We start from the raw sequence: 24669 nt of genomic DNA on the forward strand, positions 1-24669 counted from the left end.
TGTTTGCAGTTATGTTGCTCCGTTCTATTTTTCTCACGTTCCAATACTACTTTGTCAAAGTTATTTAGTCCTTATTTTTTGTTATCTCCGCGGTTCTTGCCGCCATTAAAGAGTAATTCCTCAAGTTTCTAAACATCCCAATGAGTCCTGATACGGAAGTGTGGATTTGTTTCTTTTTACGGATCTCTTGTCAGTAGATTTATGATTGGGACATTAACTGATAGAGACCAAGAAGACATGCACCGTCATCTACCTGTCTGAGGTAGACTGAGTGTTTTGATGTATTAAGTTGCTATTATCTTATTCTTGGATTTGTAAATTATTCTGTTTTTTAACGATCAACTTCCCAGTGCCATGCGGCCCATGCCAATCTTGTATGCTCAATGTTCTAGGATTCACGTGGGAAGTATTCAAGTAACTACTTGTTTCTCTTAGTGAAGCCAGTGTATGCATTTGGTCAAACTTCATGGTGTAACATACGTGCATGAGTTGCACTCTTGTGTGTTCATACATTTGCTTATAGCACTTTCCATCTCATGCATTCTCTAGACTAGGTTGTTGATTCTGATTAGGTACTTGGTGCATCCATGCAGTGTACTGCTTGTTTTTTTTCTGGCTTTTCAAAACATTTTGTATGTCAATCCTGTTTTTCTGTTACTTTTAACTATGTTTATTCTTTTATGAGTCGCATAGAATCAGAGAAGGTGAATGGAATAGTTTGCATATTTATGATATCAGTGAACATAATCTGGATGAAAACTAAAAGTTCCACTGCCACCGTCTCTGTAGTCAATTGCTATACGTTGTCCTCTATTACTAGCTTGGGGCCTGCTTTGACAAAATCATTCGAGACTAATATCATTTCCTCAGTTAAAGATATGTGGCCTCAAGAGCTGCATGCAAAGTCAAGCTGATGAGTTCTGCTTTCGTTGTACCACTGAAACTCTTATTGGTTTCTAAGTAGATTTTCCGCCAAAATGAGAGTCAAAATATACTCTGATTAATGTGCAGAATCAAAGTTCATCTTTTCAGAGTCCAAGTGAGGAAAAAAAATGAAAAAAAGAAAAGAAAAGGGAACTTAGATTTGTGTTAATCACATTTATATAGATGCATTGACTAGATGTGGCATCCGTTAAATTTGTTATTGGTTTTGGAGCCTTAGGACCAAAAGCGAAGTTGTTTGAGGTATAAAGTAAAAGAAAATATTATATAAAAACACAAATTATCCTTACACTTTCTTTATAGGCATCCGTGTGTGAAGACATGGGATTGGATGTTAATAAGCACACTCTAATTAGTTCATAATAATTTATAATATTAGCATTAGTTGAGAAGTTTGTTTGTATAAAAGTGTCTCATTAACATTTATAAAATAATGCACATTTGTAGCCAAGTCAGTCTAAAATAAGTAATAAGATGTAGACTAATTCATTTAATCTATTAATTTAACAAATATTTTACATCCCTTACAAAATCATATCACTACTATTCACAAACAAATGCATCAAGTGAATGACTAAAGGATAATGATTCTTTTTTAATATAATATATAAATAATAATTGAAAGGATAAACATAATGATGCATCTGAGGCATTGAAAGCGAGATCCCCACTTGGAATTTTATATATTTTTCATACAAATAAGGCAAACCGGTTAATCTGGACCGTCCATCGTTATACTCGACAAAAGGATGATGAAAAACTCACAAGATTACATAGATAAGCATACCCATTATTATAATTACACACACATCACGCACAGTATGTACAAAATGACCCTCCATCTTTGCTTGCCTCCTCAAATAATTAACGATATTTGTTCTTTGTGTCACCACTGTAAAGCCTGTAAAAATTGTTGATCCACAATCAGATCCCAAAATAATGGATAAAATTCTTAATTCCATAGATCACTTGATGGATTACTTGACAATAAAACTATATATCATCAAATATTTCACATATTTGTAAACAAAAAGAGTATAATAGATTTGAAATCTTCAATTATTATTCTAATTAACATCAAATATATTGTATTCAAGTGAATTTAAAGTTTATGATCTTATTTTTATAAACGACGAATACAATAATATACCAGTCATAGACGGTGGGGGAGTTGGGCTGCGGCCTGTCAAAGTAATCAGCCCCGACTGTCTTGGTGGCAAGATTGCTGCCGGGGTGGAAGACACTCCGCCACACGTTATCCTTCCGCGCCGCCGTGGGTGACGGAGCAGTCGGCGTCCCTGGTGTCACCGGCGTCACAGGGCTGGCGGGCATCGAAATAGATCTCGCAAACTTGCTGCTGCCCTCTCCTCCACCACCATCTGAATGATCACCAAAAAAATAAACATACATACCATAACAATACACACAGAAAGAAAGTGGGCCACGGGCCGGGCTTACCTTTGATGTTCAAGGGCTTAGTGGTGAAGACTTTCTTGAGATGTTTGAGACCACGCTCGGGCTGAGGCCCGGCTACGACGTCGTCCCAGAGGTGATCGAGCAACACCATTGTTTTTTCTCTGCTCTCTCTCAGTGACTATGGAGTTTACTATATAGAAAGATTTGTTGCTGAAATATCTCCAACAGTATTCAAAATAATTAAAAAAACATTTGAATTTGATATATCCAATTCTGGTATTTCTATTTCCAGTACTTAAATGGAGTTAAACTTGAGGATGCAGGAGTGGACGAAGGAAAAAGAGAGGTGGAAATAGAGGAAGTTGGGGCGGATAAGGATGAAGACCGAGTACCGTCCCTAGTCTAGAGTGTCGCTGTGAATCGTGTCAGTTTCTTATTGGATTTGTCCTTTTCATTACGGTACAAATTGAAGGAAACTTTGACCCATCTGCTCAGTTTTTATCAGGAAATTTCATGTAAAACAGCAGATTTTTTATGATAACATCTTTACTAACGGGAAAGTTTATGTTAGCCAGATCCAACGGTCCCCGGCCTTTTTGCATATCAAATTTCGAGATCGTTGGATTGCCCTTCGAACACTGTCCCTAAAGAAGACATAGACAAAACATATATTTAGATTTGTAAGATAGTTTGATTTTTTTGAATATTTAATAGTAGACATTGAAAAATCAACGGATCTCAAATAGATTGATAAATCTCATCGATAAATATTTAGAGTATTATCCTGAGTGTAAGGTCTGATTTCATTTTTTTAATATATTATTTTATTTTATTTTCTAAATATTCTCAAATTTTACCAAATCCATAATTAAGGTTGATAAAAAAAATTGTGTTCAAACGGATGGATTTCAAATCCCTTAAAGCATATTCATCTCTTGATTTGTTTGGATTAACATAATATGTAAATAATGGGAAATAAATTTTATGGCTAGTGGAGGGGTGTTAAGAGTGCGATAAGGAAGTGCACAAGTTCATGAGTCATGACCCCATTAGCTCGTGTAACATGGAACAAAAATTGATAACAATGTTACAATCAGATAATATATGACATGTATTTTTCTCTAGCGTAATGTGTTGATGAATTGTAGTTGCTTACCTTATTTTGGTATCGTGTGTTTATTATCAAAGTGAATATATATATATATATATATATATATATATATATATATATATATATATATATATATATATATATATATCACCTTATTGAGTCATTGTTATCAGCATGGAAATTGTGGTAGCGTTATTAGATTACTCGAGTATTAGGTGTCTTGCTAATTGCTATCGACTTGATAATGGTCATTTAGCATAAATATTATTTTAGCACAGGTCATAAATATTATCCGAGCATACAAGTTGAGATTAATTTCCTTGATGATTGTGGAGGAATATGCAACACTCTCGTGTAAGAATGCAAATGAATCTACCTGTCTGAGAGCTATTCAAAATGACAAAAAGCTCATTTGAGATTATTCATTAATCTTATCGAGTCGAGATCGAGCTTACAAATATTCGGCTCGTCAGCTTGCGAATATGCTCATTTATAGACTTGCGATGGGTAAACCCCCAAACTAACGCAATAGCTCGCAAATCACGCTAGTCAAGTACACCGCACTTGATAAGCTCTATACGACAAACTAGTCTAAGAAACTGTTGATAAAGAGAATCAAATGTGTGACCACTGGCCCCCACCAACTCAAATACCCTCTTAAGGGCAAGAGAAATAAAAAAAGGGTGCAACACGAGGACTTCTCATGGTCACTCATCCTAGTACTGCTCTCGCCTAAGCTAAGCACGATTAACTTTAAAGTTCTGGTGGGATCCGGTGCATTAATGCTAGTACGATCGCACTCTTGTTTACTATTAGCGAACATGTTAGTTTAACATTAGTTCATAAAGGAGAAAGTCTATGCTAGCACATGGTCAGTGCATATGTGCTACATCCAACAATTGTTTTTTTTTTTTTTTTTGCATTTCAGATGTTCATGTTAGTTTAACATTAGTTCATAAAGGAGAAAGTCTATGCTAGCACATGACCACTGCACATTTATTACATCCGACAATTGTTTTTTTTTTTTCCATTTCAGATGTTCGCATGAACATCTGAAATGCAAAAAAAAATGGTCGTTGTATCTCCACATGGGCAGTGTCCATGTGGTAGCATAGACTCTTCCTTCATAAAGATACATTATATTGTAAGTTCAGATTCGATTTTATCTTTAACAAGTTCGAATTAAGCTTGAACTTGAGCTCTATTATATGTATGCTTAACGAGCTCGAAAGTTTAACGAATCGAGCTCAAGATATTCATGATCTTAGTAATTTCAAAATGAACCAAGCTCGAACCTCATGATAAAAGCTCAAATCGAACTCGAGTCTACATAAATCTTAAACGAGCCGAGCTTGAGCCTCATATGGCTCGGCTCGGCTCGGCTCGGCTTGTCTCGTTTCGTTTACATCCCTAGCATAGCAACAAGATGAGCAAGAAATTCACTTGGTCAAACGGCCACATTTGCACTATGGTTTCAATTAGGGCTCTATATGTTATGCATTTAAATACATGTCAGGATGATTGTTGTCTCTTAACGTGTTGGTTTTTGACATGTTTACGAGTGTTGGATCCCCAACTACAACTACAACAACACGCAAGCTTATGCTCAAATTACAACTACAGTCATTTTGTGACCCTTGAGCAGTTGGAAAAACAAGCCAAAGGTGCAGTGCTCATTAGACAGGGCTACAATGGTAAGTTGGATCATGAAGATTATTGATAAACCATGACCATAGTCTATAAATTATCTACTCGATCTGTGGCAACCAATTCGAAAATTTAGGACGACAGATCATATCAGCTCATATTCATGTTTACAGATATTCTAATATATCTATGCTGATAAAACATGGTAACAAGAATACAAACAGCTCTAGTGTGCAAGTCAACGTCCTTATTAGATGATTCAACGCCTAAGAATAGTTTATAGATTACGATCACTAAAAAAAATGTAATGATCGGCCAGTGGCCACCTCTGCACAACCATATTAAACGAACTAAGAGCATTGTGTAACTCGTGAGCATGGGTATACAGATAAATGGTGCCAAAACGAAAGAAAAACGAAAAAGAATCAAAGAAGCATGTTGTAGGCAACTATCGTCCACGTTATTGAATCTCGATCTCGAGACATGAATCCTAACCGATCGGACAATCCTTAGTTACCCCGGAAACGCAAAGGTCCACAACATCATCATTATCATATTATAAATAAGCTAAGAAAACAACTATATTATTTAATTCAAGTTTTATAACTTCAAAAAAAAATCTAGAATTATAATGTTTTTGATCCGATATGACAATATGCTATATTTTTAATCTCTTACTTCTAATTATTACGACACTCGTAAAATTTGATGTGACTTGATAATATTGACCCAAAAAAAGCTCTAGAATTATAACATATACTCCACCAAATACGCTCTCGGTTTTCTTAATATTTGCCAAACGAAATCCTACATAATCTGCCATGCATAAATCATTTTTCCAAAAAATAAAAAACATTACTTGCTTTTGTCCCTTTCAAAAAAAGCAAACACGTTGCGAGAAGCATCCAAAAAGACAAATTAAATTTGCTCACAAATCAAATGAGTTCAAAGGTGCACACCAACACTTGAAGTTGAGTTCAATACAAAGTTCCTATTTTTCGACTAAAAAAAAAAGATGAATGCACCTGAAAAAATATTTATCCCCAAGACCAACAACATTTTAACTCTATAGAAAACCAAATAAACACAGCAGCATTCAATCTTTAGCATATAAAAGCTCAAGAAAAGCTAGAAAGATTATCAGTAAAAGAATACCAGAAGGCCAAAGAAAATGTACCTGGACATGACTGCAGACAGTGCCTGAACTGAATCGCTCATGGTTTGCACATGTTCAAGACAAGAATTCGCCATCGAAACTTGGCTTGAACAAGAACCGGAACTTGGCTTGACTCCATGGTTGGAAAATAAGTTGTTTCCTAATGGTCAGCTCCTACAAAATGCAATCCAATCAAACCTCAAGTTCCAAGCAAGATGCATGTAGAAGATATATTGTCACCAGTGAAAGGCCACTGGAGACGATCAGGTACGGTCAGTTAAATCTCAGAAGATGTAGAAAACTACTTGGTGAATTTAAATGGTCAAATGAAAGCACCTTAATGCAAAATTTTGGCCGAAGATGTTCAAGTCAAATGTTGCACCATTGACCGACCGCACCCAGGAAAGAATAGGACAACAAATAGCCAGCTTCATCCCACGTAATAATGGATGTTCCAACTTTTAACATGTTGATTTGTTTTCAACATATTTTGATATAAGTTCATATCAGCTGCATACTCCAGCTTAAGTTTTTCTAACAGGAAATGAATGAGGTTTCAACAGGATTTAAACTGTCATTCTTATATCTTTTCTCCAATCCAAGTACACTATCCATTTAGAATGGTGGCTTAAATAGCCTCCTTTTGATCTCTGTCTCCAGCCTCCAAGTTCAATGAGTCTGGCCATTCAATAACAAACATGGCCAGCACAGTTGCAAGGTTAGGCATTCATATATTCAGTTGTATTCCTAATTAAAAATTGAGTTGACTCGTTAATATTTGAAGGATGACTTAATTTTGTACAATAGCACCTCTGTAGTGGCACATTTTCCAAATCAGAATATCAGACACCAGCTCTTTCAGTGTGTGTGCATTGTGACAGACAGGTCAGTCACAGCAGTGAATCTCAAGTTATTCTAGAGAAAGCAAACATACCAAATAAGTATCTCACTCAATTAAAGGTCTCTTCAACAAATTCTTCTCTCTTTCAAAGGGATTGTGTCGTGAGGTCATAACAGAAACCTTTTTTCCTCCAATATTTTTCATAAATTCTAGTTCAGTAGAATATTAGATTCGCATGTAAACACATGTAGGTCCAAAAAATAGCTAATATTGTCCATAATGTACTATCACTTGACAACACAAAACATGAAATAAAGTAAAATTCACAATATACAGATGTGGATGTGATCAGTCATGTTATAAACACGCATCAAATCAATCAGAATCAACTGCAGAGATCAAGATATTATTGCAGCTTAGAGCTACACAATTTTTTTCCCAAGCTATAATATATCAATCCATTTTAATCATCCAAAAATTACTCTGTAAACTAGAGTTAGAGATACGACATCTATAGAGCAGATTCAAGTTCTATCTTCGGTACAAGATTTTTAACAAACTTTCCCCATCAATGGTCTAAGAGATAAGAGAGCATATCGGGGATGTGAAAAGGTTCAAATCCTTCGTTTGAAGGTGCATGTGAATTTGTACAAAGACCAACAACTCTGCAGAGTCAAGATTTCCCATATTTTTCAATATATCCCTGCAATAATAATGGCCAAATGTTAAACACAAAAGACAGATTAAACTACTGCCAATATCAGTCTTTAAAAAATAAATGATACCAAGAACGTGACACTAACCTCGACAAGCTTTGAAAGTTTGACCTGGGATATAGAAAGATATGACTTGATTGATTCAGCTGTGTTAGGAATTTGGTCGGGTTGTACTGTGCTCAGAACCTTTTCAACTGCCCTCTTGACTATAATTTTATGAGCATCCTTGCTCATAAGCCCCTCTCGCCAACTTGGTTTAACCAGTTCTTTCACATACTCCACAAGCGCGGCATGGAAATATTTCAGAGCTTTTGATTCATTCAGTGTGTTTTCATCTCTCTTGATATCAATACCATTCTCATATTTTTGGCCACATCCATTCATTTGCTGTTCCTTCTGGTGTATTGGTTCATCCAGTTTCAGTCCATTATCTCGACTAGAGCTCAATCTGCTAGATTTTCTGGTATCTTCGACATGAGTAGCTTCCAAAAGCTTATCTTTTTGCAATTTATTGGATGGAAAATGAGCATTATTAACAGATACTCCTGGGTCAGAGTAAGAAAATTCAAATGGCAAATCTTTGGCACCTGTCTGCTCGACACCGTCAAGAATGGAATCATAAGGATTTTCTTTCAGAAATAAATTCTGGGTAATAACATGTGACGGGCGAAATGGAACAGAAGGTTCCCAACCATCAGGGGAAATTTTGGTTTTATACTTAGTTGGCTGTGTATTTGTGAGGTTATTGCTTCCTGAATTAGAACCAGACAATGGAGAGGGGCTTTTCCTAAAGGAAGAGGATATGGAAGCACGATACTCGTGATTGCTCTCTGGAGTATTCCAAGTCCCAAGGGCATTAGTGGTCCAAGAGGATGAACCGAAAGGCACCGATGGTCTGGAATAAAATGGTAAGTTTAACCTATGAGCATCAGGCACGAGTTCATTTTTCTTGCTAACAGCTTCTTCAGTTCCAGAAGAAAAAAACCTTGACTTGTTATAAGTATCGCATAATACACCAGAGAAATTTCCATGGAGAGCCCTATTCACATCAATTGAATGACATTTGACCGGAGGGGAAGTATAGCGGCTGAAATCACCTGAGCATGAGTTTTGTCCAGCAGGTACATTACCAGCCTGTTCATGAGCACCATCCAACATATCAGGTTTATGGATGACCGATTTCTCAATCTGACAGTTTACGGGGTTATCTCTACTTTGTGGTGGTAGCATATGCACACTGGAAGAAGCTGTCACAGCAAAAAAAACCATAGTCTGGTGAAATCAAATGCAAGATATTTCCATGACAATATTCAATATCAAATACCAAAATAAATATATCTTACCTTTAAAGTCCAAAAACTCACTTTTCTGCCCTGCAGCATCTGAGCCTTCCTTTATGTGAAGGAACTTACAGGATTTTCCTCTAATGCACCACCCTTTGGCATGAAATTCACACACAATTTTTTGTCTTTTATTACCAACATCAAATTCAGGACCATAAGATGAATCTCTTGGAGTTATCGGTGGAGCACGCATCCTGAGAAACCATTATTAGAACATAAGGCTCACAGTGAAGACTAAAATAAACTACTTATGCTTGTAATACAGGCACACACAAACATCTATCTCATCCAACATCAACTTTGTGACGATCAGGTAAAAGTAACACTTTAACCTTGATGGCATTTCTTCCATGGCCTTCACAGCTTCTACATCAGTATGAAGACTCTTTGTTACAGCAGAACCAACACCACTATCCTTCTGGCTACAAGCATCTGTGATTGGTAATGTGACATTGCCCTTGCTCCAAAATGTTTTGTTGTTTATGTCACTCACTTCCATCTTTCCATCTAAAGAAGCCTTGGCGTCAGTGCCTGTAAAGGTTATTTTTTCTGCAAAAACATCATAATTATTAGTTGAGACTAGTGATTCATGAGGTTGACCTTAACGATGACTAATAAATTAGTGCGGAGGAATGTTAAAACATAATTTTTTTTAATTTCCTGGAGTCAATCTTGATATCGCAGAATACAATCAACTCAAATTGCTCACCGTTGGTACACAATTCTTCGCTTTGCCCCCCTTCTCTTCGCTCGGAAGATAAGAAATCACCACAAAATTCCTGGTTTGTAGAGATATCAACATGTGGATTTACCATGGACATTCTCATAGTCGAAGGACCAGAGTTTAAGTGTTCTTCATCTTGCTCAAGATCCATATCTTCATCAGTATCTACAAGGAAGGAAACAAAATTCACGGATTTAGCCTTAAGGTTGAAATGAATAGATTTGGAAGTCATCAAACCATGTAGAAAGGTTTCCCATTTATTTATGGTGTTCATGAATGAAAATATGACTGTTTTCGAATGATGTAGAGAAATATGACTTGGGCGATATACTTTCCAACACTGTCTAGGATAACCAAGGTCATCGTCGTTCGGCAAAAATTACCTTCTGTGTGAAGATAAGTGTCCAAATCTGAATTTATTAGCTTCATTGAGGAATTTTCCTATAGGGTAACTTATAGATGGAAAAAGAACACTGTTAGGGATGTTCTAGTAACAATGGTTGTGCATCTGACTCATTTCACGAATTACTACATCGAGTAGTTCATAAATAAATTAAGGGAGGTAGCACTTAATGGCATAATATAAGAATTCAACCCAAAACAATATTCATTTTTTTGGATATTAGAGCCACTTTATTCAAGCAAATATCATAAGTGATGCAATCAGAACAATGAAGGCAGAAAAGAGAACAAAATTGTTAGAATAAAGACCACCCGCTATTCATTATAAAAAAATTTAAAAAGGATAAATTCATACCTGAGAATGTATAACCACATTTAAAAAAATAAATGAAATTACCATAACATACTTTTATTTACTAAATATTAAATTGAGTAATTCACACATCAATGACTTGTTGCTGTAATTATAAAACTTTTCAATTGTATATAGAGAGAGCAAAAAAGAGTCAATAACGTTAAATCCTCATTTGATTTGGAACGAAACTTACTCCACATGGAGAATAATATTAATTGAAAACAAAAACTTACAGAACCTGTCTGGTTACAAGGTACAAGTTAAGGCTGAAAGATTAGGAGCTTCATATTTTCAAGTCTATGTTACAGCTGAATAAAAATGGAAGTCATCGTAGTTTTCAGGCACACTCTAATCACAATGAGGCACAAATAATGGCCTCCGTAAATTTAACATGTAATCCTTCACTCAGCACAATATTTAACGAATCTGTATTCATAACATTCAACAAATTTCCAAGGCAATCCATGTCTAATACTATTTACAACATCATCGACGAAATAGAAGGAGTCACTCTATTGAGATTTTTATATCTAATGTTGGTAAACTAAGATACTATATTAACTCGTTGGTACTAATTTATTATACTAACCTTGATTGCTCCAAGGTATACATGAAAGCAGTAATATAGTAGGCTCCGACCTAATCTATATATCATTCCCCAGAAATAGAAACATGATTTTGATTTAAGACTGATTCCATGCCTTCCATGTACTTATGAGTCCTTCATTGCCTTTTCTTGGCCTGAAGTACTTTCACAGATTGAATATCAATATAGATTTCCTACTCGTGGACAATATAAAGAACTAAAAGGACTAAAGGAGCACAAAAAAATTTCTATATTCAGTTATTCAGATACTCCGAATGATTCCATGTCACGTGAAAGGTCAAACCCATATTTATCCCCGTCTTTTGTATATACAAAATAATGGTCATAAAAAAAATAAAATCCTGACATGTTGCAAGAACTACATGAGAGTTCATTTAGTTCAGAGGTTACCGATAGTAAGAGGAACTAGCCCGTTGATTTTGTAGCACAAACTCATTTTTTTGCCAATCGAATGAAAAGTTCATTAATGACCAAAAAAAAGTACAACAATCAGTTAACACAAAATTTTCTATGCTGGTAATATTAGGCACGGTTGTTAAAAGCCACGAGGGGCACTAAAGCACATAGTTGTCCTAGAGCCCGGAAAGTCGGAAACAAGAGACGTGTCATATTAAAGAGGTACAGGACAAAATATCTTAAAATCTAATTTTCTAAGGAAAAAATCACACATAGGACTGTGATTTTGAAGGCTTACTAAACCAGGATTTGACCCTTTAAGGCTCACCAGTAAACACCTAAACGGGTTTCACAACCAAGTTCGTTAAAGTGCTAAGCCTTGACTTGTGAGCAGGCAGTGCCTCAGCCACAGCTTGTGCCTTGGCATGCTTTTAGCACACATAAATTACTGAGTGTGTCTAGGCATGTTAACAACGATTAATTGGAGATGCTAAAGAAAATATTATGAAGATTGTGGCCACTTTTCATTTCCACTGTTTACATTTGACCTCATTAAATATTTTTCCAGATATGATCGTAAAAGGGAATTACATAAACAGTGTCGAGGAAAAACAAAAGATTGGTTACAATATATGTGATTAACATACACGTGTCACGTCAAGCCACATAAATATTACAGAATCCCTAGCCAAAATCCATCATCTTACGCAACCAGTGAGGAGGATCTCATAATTAACAACAATAGAGTATTTCTAAGAAGCAATTGCGATTCGTTGTCAAGATGTATTGATTTTTAATAATTCAAAGTAATAGCTAAACTTAATTACGATTCCTCGGTTTGGCATAAAATGACTACAGAGTGGCTTGATTTTAGCATGGAAATTTAAGCAAAAAATTCCAAACAGTCGATGTCACGGGTAGCGTGTATAGCAAGTAATCAACTTTATATATTCAAAATTATCTATATCGTCTTACAGGGGGAAAACTCATTGTAAGATGAAAAGATTGAAAAGCTATAGAAAAATATCATAATATACAGAGTAAAGCGACTCCTCATAAGGAATCTCAAGTGGTTATGGCAAACTTTGAACTGTTGATACTCATTAAGACATTAAATATCTGAATCACTTCAAGAACTCTGAAAACCCATGGATAAACACACGCACATTACATAATTCCTCAATTTCATAGCATGAATATAACTACAGACACTCAATTTGAGACAAGGCTGCATTTACAGAACAGCCACACAGATCAATAAAAATACAGGGAAAAAAATCAAATTTACAAACACATTCGGTAATTCAACAAAGAACAACTTTGAGAGATGTGTGATCACTTAAAACAGATGAGATGAGGCGTGCGTATAATGGAGGTAAAACAGCATGCATCTCCATAAAAACGCATTCGTGCTACATTGCCCATGAAAAATCAATGATGCCCAGAATTAAAATTGTAAAAAAAAAAAAAAAATGAATCACGATTACGATATCCAAAACAATGAATCATCGTAAAAACAAGAATGTGAAAACAAACCGTCTAGGTTATTTTCTTCCCTCACGGGGGTTAAGTCTTCGCCAATTTCAGACTCATCCCCGTCTTCTTCGTTTCCTTCCCCGACTTGTTCCTCCTCCTCTTCTTCGACTTCGACCTCCTCTTCTACTTCGATTTCTTCTTCTATTTCCTCGTACTCGGACTCGTATTCGATCTCCTCTTGGCCTTCGTCACCTCTGGCTGGCGAGGGCTGAGTCTGGGACGGCGACACCGCGGCAGAAGAGAAGGGCATTGCTAGAGTGCAGAAGGTGTCTCTGGGAATCAGCGCCTGTGGTGACTTGTAAGACTGCCGCTGTAACCTTTGTTGGATGAGAGATTTACAGGGACTTCACATTAAATAGTTCTTCGGAAATACATATTATTAATTAATTTGTGTATATATTTTTTTTTCTTTAATTTTTTTTTTAATGACACGATAACCGCAGCCGTTAGCAAATTCCGAACCAAAACAATAGCTCGCAAGCAAATCAAGTTTGGGCAAATCTTGTGCAATAGTTCCGTCCGAAAAAAAAAATCGAAGTTATGATCATTAATCAAGTCAACTTCATCAATTCGAACACTTCGTGAAAACTGTATTTTTATTTTATATTTATATAATATTAAGCTTTCATTCAAAATCATTTCAGTTTTGACCTAAACCAATAAAGATAATTTTCTCTTAAAAGTTAGTTCAATAAATCCATATATACTTTATTTATAATAATAGCGATTCAAGTACGATACAACGTGAGCATAAGATGAAGATCAATATAAATTTAATCTGTTTTACAATCCAAGTCAAAGTGGAAGGGAGAAAATTATCAATGAAATACATAGGTTAGAAATAACTTAGAACAGATTATATTGAAATAAAAAAAAGATAGTGAATTATTCTATATAAATTTTAAAATATTTAATAACCATATTTTTATTTAAAAAACAATATTAATTAATTAAAAATTAAAAATTATAAATTTAGAAAATGGGAGTTCTTTTTTGGACGCAAAAATATAGTTGTTTATGTTAATAAATCGAGAAGGCTTCATCAAAAGGGTCCCACACCATTTCTTATCTTACACTATAAAATAACCAGCATTCGGTGCACGTGCATTAAGTGTGCATGGTATTTTTCTCTTTATTATAATTATAATTATAATTATAATATTATTTTTGTTATAATTTTTAACCATATTTAATTATTAGTAAAATATATTTTGTTCATTAATTTGAACTTGTGTCGAGCATACAGCTGTCAAAACGGGATAAGCTCACCTGACCATATAAGATAATTAGATTGTATTGAGTTGATAATTTTGTAACTTGTCAAAATGATATTAGGATACACCTGATAATAATTGCAGTGTGTTACAGTATGACTCATCCCGCTAAATCGATTATCAATGCATGATTCTTCGTACATGGATAAAACTTATGTACAAACAGATTTTAGACTGTGTTTTTAACATAGAATATAGATATAATTTATTTTATGATAATAGCTACACTAATTAAAGAGACCATATTAATTTTTACATCACTGTATTTCATGTTGCCGTACTCATGGATAGTATGCAACACACACTGACACGTACGTACGTACGTACATATATGTGTGTGTGTGACAAAATTAAAAATTCTTAACCAAAAAATTTAACAAATACTTTCATATATATTTATATTGTAACACGAATGATCAGTAACATGTGACATGAGAAATCAAGAATTTTTTGTTTTGGAAAAAAAAATTATCACCTAAGCTTAAATTTTATTAATAGTTAATAAAAACCTTGAATCTGACGTTATGTATAACATTGCGGTTAGATCGTGTGAATCTTACATAAAGTTCACTTGATTCAACCGCTCATTGCAATGCAGATGATTCATCCACTAGAGTCTTGGGTTTACCTTTTATCATGACTAAATATTATATTTCTTTGTTTTATGTAATGTGAAAAATGATTAAAGATTTTTAAATGGAGAAAAAATGTTATTATAAAGATCAAAATGTGTTAAAGCCCAACCAAGACGGAGTTCATCATCTTTGGGTCGATGGATGAGTCATGTAAATACCCCAGCTACGGATTACGATATTATTGAGCCCGGGTGAATTCGTAATTAAGGCCTGTTTCATATTATCAACTTGGTTTTTACTTTTTATATATCTTCCACTTATGAAATATTCACGAATTGTAAATTTATTAAACTCACTTCAAAATACTAGTACGTATTATTAGTCTGAAAATTATAATTGTTATTTTTTTATAGATACTCAATAATATATATATATATATATATATATATATATATATATATATATGTGTGCGTGTGATACTCGGAGGAGGAAATCACCTTAGCTCGTCGATGACCCTAAGATAAGAAGAACATCCCTAACACCCATCGGGAGCTCAGCTCGGGAGCTCGGAGCTCGGGAGCTCGGAGCTCGGCCAAGCTCCCCTACCATGATTTCCAGCTCGGGAACTCGGAGCTCGGCCAAGCTCCCCTACCATGATTTCCAGCTCGGGTCTGGAGCTCAGCTCGGGAGTTTGGGAGCTCAGCTCAGCCCCAATATTAGTAGGGAGTTAGCTTAGTAAATGGGTTCGACAACCTTAGTGAGCTAGCTAAGATGTTAGGATCAGTGTTTGGGGTGAGTTCAAGGGTTCAGTAATAATTCACTCACCCCTTTCCATATGACCCCAGGTAGAGCAGCAATGTAAAATCTTAATGATGACAGGTCGGCTCGGATAAAATGTACATATCAATATTTCCGTTGTCAAGTTAGATTTAGACGAGATCTTCGTCTATATATTTGGGATCGTAATTTCGGGATTCTCGGATTTCTGATAAGGAAGGTAAGCGTGAGATCCGGAGGCCTCTCCTATAAATACCAGGTTTACTTTCATTATTGGGATCTGAATCTTCACTTGTGCGCACACACCACTCTCTAAATTTCGCTATCCTAGCATCTGACTTGAGCGTCGAAGGGGATACGCCGGAACATCTTCCGGCCCCCTTTAACACTCTTGTTCGTGATTTCAGGTCAGCAATAACTCATCACTTATTGGAGGAGTTTTGTTAGTGTAGCTAATTAGCTCATCCAAGGAGATCACTTTATTGAGGTATATCAGTGTGTATAAATTGATATTATGTGTGCCTCTTTTTGAACACCTCGAGGCAACCATAAGATACTTTGTGAATATCGTAGACGCATTTAATGCATTACATTTTTCAAGACCCGAAAACGTGTGAGGGGATGAATGATTTGGGTATTTGACATTATATTTTATAAGATATTTTTGTGAATATCCTGCGCGATGTCCATGAAATTACTAACAACATACACTTGAGAATATTATGGAGATATTGTAGCGTAAAAAATTTCATAATTTGGATTACATGTTTATTTTTGCCTAAATATTTATAATTTTAATTTTAGAGATTTAATTTTTTTAAATTCCTTTAAATGTTTGTTTTGCTTAATTATTTAAACTAATTAATCTTGAGTTCTTGAGGTCAGTGATTCCTGGTCCGGCATGAGGAGACGGTGGATTTTGGCGATAATTTTTAGTTTCGCAAGATTTGAGATTTATGAGAAACTGAGGAAAATAGATAAATAAAATTCGGTTTTAAGACTTTTCGGGTGACCGTAATTTTTTTTATGATATTTTAGAGTTTATTTCAGAACTTTTCAAATTAGCATTTTATAACCCGGGCCAATGAAATTCAATCATTTCCTTCAAATTCTTAACTTTTCAAACATAGGAAATTTAAGAGTTTTGGTGAGAAGTGTAAGAGTTTTAATACACCTAATAGCACTTTTTTAAGTCATTTAAAGTAGCACTTTACACACACACACAAAATTTAATTCCCACATTTTATTCCCAAACCTTAGAACACATCAGATTGGAAACACTTCCCCTCCATTTCTCCCTCCTTAGCCGCCACCCTCTCCCCTTCTTCAACAAAAACCGTCGGCCACCTCCTCCTCCACGGTAGCAGCCGCCGCCGCCGTCACACCTCCCCATAGGCCAAAGATCGCGCCCAAGAAGTCTAGGCATCCATTCCTTTGAATTTCCAGCCCCATTTCTTGGTTTGGTTAGACCTAAGGCAAGTATAAACATGTTCTTTGGCCACCAAATAAAGATATTATGTGTATGCTTTGATTTCCTTCATGTATTTCGAGTTTGGTGAACTTTTGAGCTTGGATTTCGAATTTTTCACAAAAATCAGTAGGGTTCATGCCTAAATTTCAAAATTTACAAGTATTCTTAGGGTTGAAATAAGTTATGTCTTGTGTGTTGATTGATTCTTGAAGGTTCTTGCATGGTTCGAAATTTTCAGCTTGGTACTTGAAGAGTTTGAGCTCATCTCTGAATTTTCGGATTGAATTATGCTTAAAGGGATGCCCAGGCTAGTTTATTTAGATTTTAAATGGTGTATTGGATGAGGTTTAAGAGGGCTAGAAGGGTTGGAGATGAGGGCATAGGAAATTGAAGTGGGGCCTTGTAGTAAGGGTTCACACGATCTTGATGAATCCATCTTGGAAAGGGAATCGCTTCGGGCTACCGAGACTGAGGCCTGGAACCACCGGAGAAGCTGCTTTTCTACCATTGGAGGACGACTCCGCAGTGGTTCTTTGGCTGGGTTTCGGAGGAGGGAAATTAGTCTTAGCCCTCCAGCCATGGAACCTGCGGGCGGCGGCGGTGGCGGCGTATGCTCCGGTGGCCTCCTCTAGCGTCTCGAATGTCCCAAGCCAGACGCGGCGCTTCGTCCTTGGATCTGTAATCTCCGCCCCATACCTCCCCGACGGCCGCTTTCTCACACCACGGTAGCGCATTTCATCTCGGATTTCTTCCCACCTCTCGGCGGGGAGGGGAATATATAGAGGCAACGGAGGAGACATGTGACTCATAGATTTTGTTTGACCACTTTTGCTTTTAATTCATTGCAAAATAAAATTATGATTGTGGGTGGGGGCTAAATTTTTATATTATATTATGGGATTTATTTAACTAAATAACCTTCATTTGACCATGATTTGGAAATATAACCTTCTCAATTTTTTCTCTTGTTTTGTTTTTGCATTTTCTTTGTATTTGAAGGTCATTTTGCAAATCTTTTTTTGAAGGAAGGTCATAAATCAAAAAAATTTGTTGACAAATGTCATTTTTTAAACTCTTTCAGTTAAATATATTATTTTTTTTGTTAGAGTCAAGTTAAATATATTAATATATTATTGATTATTAAAATAAAATATATTTTAAAAAATATAATATATTATATATATTACGCACGTGTGCGTATTAATTTTTCTCAACAAATAAATATTATATTCTTTTGGATAGATTAATTTATGGGCAACTTGGAAATAGGTACCCAAGCTAAACAAAAGTTTGAGTTTAGTACCTAGAGTTGTATTTTCCAAAAATGCCCTTTTCGTTATTTTAATCATTTTTATTTCTTGAATTATCAAATATGGAATCAGATTCAAAATCTGATTCACTTGATTCATCAAGATAATAAATATTTTCATCTTTCGATGAAAATTCAATTGTTTCTACTGGATAGAATCTAATAGTATATATTTCTTCAAGAAGTTTAACTTTATTTTTCTTTTCGTTTTATTTTGGACATTCATTCGCATAATGTCCTTCTTCGTTGCACAACCAACATGTGCAATTCTTTCCTTTACCCTTTGGGCAAGGTGGTTTTTTGCTATCAAATTTTTTATAAAATTTTCTTTTATAAGGTTTTCTGAAAAAATTCCTTTTAAATTTCTTTTTCTTATAGGGAATAAATTTTCTATTAAAAGATTTATAAGGTTTATTAAATTTATTCAGTTTCTGTCGTTTTAAATGTTTGTGTGATATGTTTGTTTTGCAACCGTATTTTTTTATTGTGAATTCCATTTTATCACAACAAAGTTTATTGTTTTGTTTGTAAGATCTGGATATTATTTTATTTAATGTTACGTCATGGCATTTCTTTGTTATAACATCTTTAATGAATTTAATAGCTCCTCCTAGTGTTTTGGCATAAGCGCTAGTTAAGAATTCATCTTTACTATTTATTTGTATATTAGGTATTTTATTAAAAATACTTAATTTATAATGTTCTTTTTTATCAGCATCTATTAACTGATAATAGTTTTTTCATAATCACATATAAATTCTTCTAGATAACATAAATTGCATAGTTTAATATTATCTAGAATAAAAATTGCTTTATTTTGTTCTATGTTCTTAGCTACCAGATTAGCATCATTATTAGAAACTCCTAAAAATTCTTGGTACAAGGCATCAACAAATAATTCGAAATATCGATGTCCTGTCATTCCTTGTGGTAGATTAGTAATTACTAGGTTTTCAGCCCAAGTTCTTACTGCTCCTACCAATGTCATTTTTATCATCCCATGAGTTAAAACTTGAATATTCTCACTTTTTTCTAATAATGGTGTTAATTGAATTTGTACTGATAGTTCATTTTTCCAATGATCTATCTTTGATTTTTTTTCTTTAGTTGTTGAACAACCTAAATCTAAAATATTTTGTTTCACAAATCCTGATGTTTTTTATTCTCTAAGAATGTCTCTAACATCTTTATAAGATCCAGAGTATTGGTCTCTGTTATATTTAAATTCTTCATCATCTCTTCCACCACTACCTTCTATATTCGTTCGTAGATTTAATCGTGGTCTAGAATCATCTTCAGATTCTGATTCTGAAATATCCATATCTCTGTATTGTTCTGATTCCTGATGTGAATGATATAATTCTTTTTGTATTTACTCCTATTTGTTCAAAATCAGATGAGTCTGTTTCACTAAACATCTACATACTTATGTTTGTCATAACTAAGGGGATTTCTATACCATGATTCAATTTTGAATGGTGGTTCTTCTTCCATTTTCCTTTTTCCTTTATCTATTGAAAGAACTTCTTTAAGATAGTTTAATATTTCATTACTATGTCTTTCCTGTTCAATTATTAATCTAGTCGTTGCTAAATCAATATATTCTTTAAAATTCTTCTCTAATTCTTGTATTGATAGATTGATCTTATTGATGTTATTTTCTAAATCTTCTAGATCTTTTTCTAATTTTATTAAGGACTTCATTGTGATGAGGTTGATTCATTAACAATAGCTTGTTTAATTTTAAGAATATTTTGATTCATGGTTCCAATCTTTTCAAGAATATCTTCATCATTTCTAGCAAATGATAATGATCTTCTTGGTACAGACTGTTTTGTGATTTGGAGGTCATCTGAACTCCATCTTTTATAGGGATTTATTTCTTCAATAAATGCTTTTCGAGGGTGTTCAATTCTTGTAATATTTTCAAACATTCTTTCAACAGAAATAGTTGGTTTTGTTGAAATTATTCCTGTTTGAGAATTATTACTTATTGCTAAACCGACAACATAGTTTATATTGATCGGATGGTTTCCTGTTAACATAAGATTATTTCTATAAAAGTAATAATCTAATGTTAAAACGTCATTTATGTTTTTATCAAAAAGAGATATATTGTATTGTGGATAAATACAAAATTTCATCTTTTTGTAACATAAGTTTCCTTCAATTTTTCCAAGGATAGAATTCTCAAAATTACGTATCCTTTTGTCACGAACTGTGATTTCAATTGGTGTATCTATTTTTTCTCGGTAGTGAGCTGATACTATTATTTAGATTCCTCCAATGTGAACATATTTCAGTTCAGATCGTTCTTTTTCACTGGCTTTTGCCATGATGGTATCAATATCTTGAGTTGTTAATAACTTCAGAGTATTAGACCTTGATTCGTTATTTATTTTACAAGATCGTTCTTTTGTACGAATCGAATAATAAATTAAATTTTTTCTGGGATTAATAAAATTTGAAATCTTGCTTAATATTCCTGGTTGGTCTATTAGATTTGTTTTTGAATTAGAAAACCCTGTTTTCTGTATCTCAGCAAACTTATTCTGATTAAATATAATATTCAAATTATACTCTTGGTTCTCTTCAGATTCATCAATCTGACTATTTTGATTTGAAATTGTTACTTTTTTCATTTTAACAGATGATAGAACTTCTTAATTTTTTTAAGGCTATTAAAAGCCTTTTTGTTGAATCTATATGTTCTAATAAATTCTGAAAATCTTCGAAACTATCAATTGAAGATTGACAATTTTTAAGATGTTTCAAATTGTTTTCACAATTTTCTATATCAAAATTTATATTTTGAGAATATAAATTAAAGATATTCATTTTTGTATTTTCATACATTTTCCATTTAGTAAGAATTGTTACTTTTATTATTTTGTTTTTGTTGATCGGATTTCGATAACAAAGTTTGTTCTTATTCATAACATATTGTTATGTCTTCAATTTCATCGTTTTCAGAAATTTGAATTATCATTTTCCAGTTGCTTGAAAAATGTTTTTTTTTATGATTTTTGAAATAAAAGGTTTGGAGATCTTTTATTTTATTCCATAATTGATCTATTTGACGTAAATCTTTTAGTAAGATTATTTTATCAAATAAATTTTTAATCTCAATATCTAAAGTTAATCCAGGCATTAATAATCTGCTTTATTTAACCTCTCTGATACCAGGTTGCTGAATTCTTCAAATTCTTATGAATTTTCTCATTCATGGCTTTACAGATCTGATTCATTTATAACAGATAAATGTTTTCAGATTAGTTTGGTTCCATTCATAGGTTTTAATTACAAATTTTAGTTGATAAATTGATTCGAATATGGTTAAATCAGAAGTATTTAAACGATATTCATGAAATGTATCATATTCATGATCATCTTCTATTTCAAACCAGTTTTTTATTATCAATCTTCCATTTCTTACGAAGGATGATGACATGATTAACGTATTTTGAATATTTCTTTGAATTAAGGGCTGCAGAAGATTTAGAAAGGTTACCTTGTTTGAATGAATCTTGGTTTTGAGCAGAGGCCAAATCCTTGCTTTCCCTTAACGATCACTTGATCAACTGGTACTTGCTCTATGGATTTTCAGGTTTGCTCTAACCATGAATCTTCAATGGTTGGTTTCCAACCTTATCCTCCTTACGCCCTGCTTGTTTAGTTATTAGTCATAAGGCTTATTTTTTGTTTCTGATTTTATGTTTCTTAGTTTCTGATAGTTTTCATACGTCTTGTATGAACCAGATTGTAAGAAACTTAAGAAGAGAGAGATACTCAAACTTCACTTATCCATTTACAGCACAAAATATCTTCTTTTATAGGCGTGGAGAAACGCATACATAATTAAAAATAAAAGAAAAGAGGGTGACCACCCGACACTGCATTATAGAAAACAGCTCATTTTACATCTGAGTGGATGCCTTTAACATGTGGTGTGGTCCACGATTTCATTTGTTTTTACATTGTGTCACTTTCTGAATCACTGGTACATTCGAACTATTTTTTTATTGGTTTGTCTTCTTTGACAGCTGGTTTGTCCTCTTTGACAGCTGCTTATTCTGTCTGAATGGGTTGACAATGTCCACATTTGTGAGTGGAAATCATTGTTCTTAGTCTTTGACATAACATTTGTTGGGTTTCTCGGGTCATGTCAACTCTTGCTTCATAGATTGGAGCTTCGAATTAAGCTAACATGGCTTGTTCTTTCTTTTGGATTGTCTCCTTGTGTCCAGTGGTTAATAAAATTTTACTGGTTGCAAAATTTATTTTAACCTTTGAGTTTCCATCAATCTTTCCTGTCTTTGAGATCATGTCAATCAATGTCTTTATTCTTATATCAGGAAGTGTTGAGATATCCATTACTGGTTTCTCTTCATTTGATCCTTCGAATAAAAACTTGTCTTTTTGTTTTCGACATTGAATATATACCATTGGTTGATAGAATTTGTTATCATCCCAATCTGGAAGGGTTGAATGAATACTCAATGTTAATACTGGATCGTCCTTAAAAACTGCTTTCTTGAACTGGATGATACTATTTCTCAACTGATATGGAAATAGTTCTATTTCTTGATTGTTGAGACTGACTTCCAATCCACTTAATAATCCATTTGAAAAGAATCTTGCGACTTCATGCGCTGGAGCACCTTGCAGTGTTCTTGCTCTTGATATGCTCTGTGTGTCACATGTTTGTAGCCAAGATTCTGCAGATGGTTTGACTATTCTCAAATAGTTTAGTGTTTCAAAGAATTCAGTCTTGAGTTTTTCTGGAAAATTTGTTTTTTTTCAAAAAATGGTTTTTGTGGTCGCAGATTGACCATCTTTCTTTCTCTTGCTTCAAGGGCGCTTTTAAACGTCCTTTCTTTTTTTTTTTCATTTTTCTCGGTGTTGACTGTGACCACCGGTTCTTTCTTCTTTTCTTTTTTTTTGGCTATCAGTGTTGGCTGTGACCACTGACTGTTTTTCATTCATCTCCATTATTTTGTTAAATGGAGTTGCTAACTTGATTGGAGTTTTTGGCGATGATGATGATGTTGTCATCTTTTCTTTAATCCTCTGAATTTTTCCTTTTATATTCTTTTTTCTTTGTTGAAGAATCTGAATTTCTTCATCTATGTCAATCAATTGTTCTTCTAATTGATTTAATTACTCCATCATGCACAATAAAACACACACACACACACATATATATATATATATAGTTAGAAATTTAACTCTTTTCGTGAGTAATTCAGATAGTTTTATTATGCGTATCATTGCATTTATGAAATTCTTTTGCAAGAATTGAATCAATCTTCATAAATGAGATTGATTGTCTTTACTCATAGAGTAATTCATGTTTCTAAATATAAATCTCATTTTCATCAATTTATATTCCCCATGCTTTTTGAGGCATGTTCGGATGACTGAAAGTCAAAAAATAATTCTTGTCTCTGAATATAATTCTCATTTCATCAATTTATATTCCCCATGCTTTCTAAGGCATGTTCGGATGACTCATGATCATTTTCTGGATTACTTAGGATCTCTTTTGTTATTCCGTTACTACGGATATTATAATTTGGATGAAGTTCTCTGGTTAATGTGTCGGGTAATGAATTATCTGTTTCTTTGACATATTGGATCTCGAACTGATAATGGTTCAATTTCAATTGCCATCTAATTAGCCTTGCTGCATTTTTTCCTGCATTTCTTGATATTTTTCTTGTCTTGAAATATGTTAAATTCATATTATCTGTTCTTACTAAAAATGGTTTAGGAATAAGATAAATTTCATAAGTCCTAATTGTGAATATTAAAGCTAATAATTCCTTTTCATTTGAATGATAATTTAATTGTGCACCTTGAAAAGTTCCTGATGTATAATTGCATAATTCTTCATAATTTCTAGTAGCTGTTTTAGTAAGTTCTTCTAAATTTCTTGCTCCAGTATAATCTTTTAAACATTCTCCCCAGTATTCATCTGAAGCGTCTGTTTTAATTATTATTATATCTTTATTGGAAGGAAAATATAACTCAGGAAGATTACTAATTATTTTCTTTTTAATAGTGTCTAT

The 24669-nt window shown here is 33.9% G+C and overlaps 3 protein-coding genes and 1 pseudogene across 4 annotated transcripts; all 4 read right to left on the reverse strand.

Moving 5' to 3' along the window:
- Positions 1–1594: 1594 nt before the first annotated feature.
- On the reverse strand, positions 1595–2583 carry LOC140880327 (auxin-repressed 12.5 kDa protein). The gene is made up of 3 exons (XM_073284673.1): positions 2401–2583; positions 2093–2321; positions 1595–1843 (listed from the first exon to the last, which is right to left on the reverse strand). Exons 1-3 carry the CDS (start codon positions 2507–2509, stop codon positions 1807–1809), a joined length of 375 nt encoding a protein of 124 aa, XP_073140774.1. The 5' UTR covers positions 2510–2583; the 3' UTR covers positions 1595–1806.
- A 1566-nt stretch (positions 2584–4149) lies between these two features.
- Positions 4150–4271, reverse strand: LOC140885628 (5S ribosomal RNA; annotated as a pseudogene).
- A 3237-nt stretch (positions 4272–7508) lies between these two features.
- LOC140880326 (protein FRIGIDA-ESSENTIAL 1-like) lies at positions 7509–13524 on the reverse strand. Of its 2 annotated transcripts, XM_073284672.1 has the most exons (7): positions 13193–13524; positions 9882–10061; positions 9505–9721; positions 9173–9366; positions 8815–9076; positions 7917–8724; positions 7509–7816 (listed from the first exon to the last, which is right to left on the reverse strand). In XM_073284672.1, the coding sequence occupies exons 1-7, from the start codon at positions 13440–13442 to the stop codon at positions 7787–7789; spliced, it is 1941 nt and encodes a 646-aa protein (XP_073140773.1). In that variant the 5' UTR covers positions 13443–13524; the 3' UTR covers positions 7509–7786. The 2 variants fall into 2 exon arrangements, with proteins under 2 accessions (XP_073140773.1, XP_073140772.1); XM_073284671.1 differs by having other exon boundaries at positions 7917–9076.
- A 4178-nt stretch (positions 13525–17702) lies between these two features.
- Positions 17703–18089, reverse strand: LOC140877982 (ethylene-responsive transcription factor 4-like). Its single transcript, XM_073281586.1, has one exon. The coding sequence runs from the start codon at positions 18087–18089 to the stop codon at positions 17703–17705; it is 387 nt and encodes a 128-aa protein (XP_073137687.1).
- Positions 18090–24669: the final 6580 nt, after the last annotated feature.

The sequence above is a fragment of the Henckelia pumila genome, chromosome 2 (genome assembly GCF_033568475.1).
Source record: "Henckelia pumila isolate YLH828 chromosome 2, ASM3356847v2, whole genome shotgun sequence".
NCBI lineage: Eukaryota > Viridiplantae > Streptophyta > Magnoliopsida > Lamiales > Gesneriaceae > Henckelia > Henckelia pumila.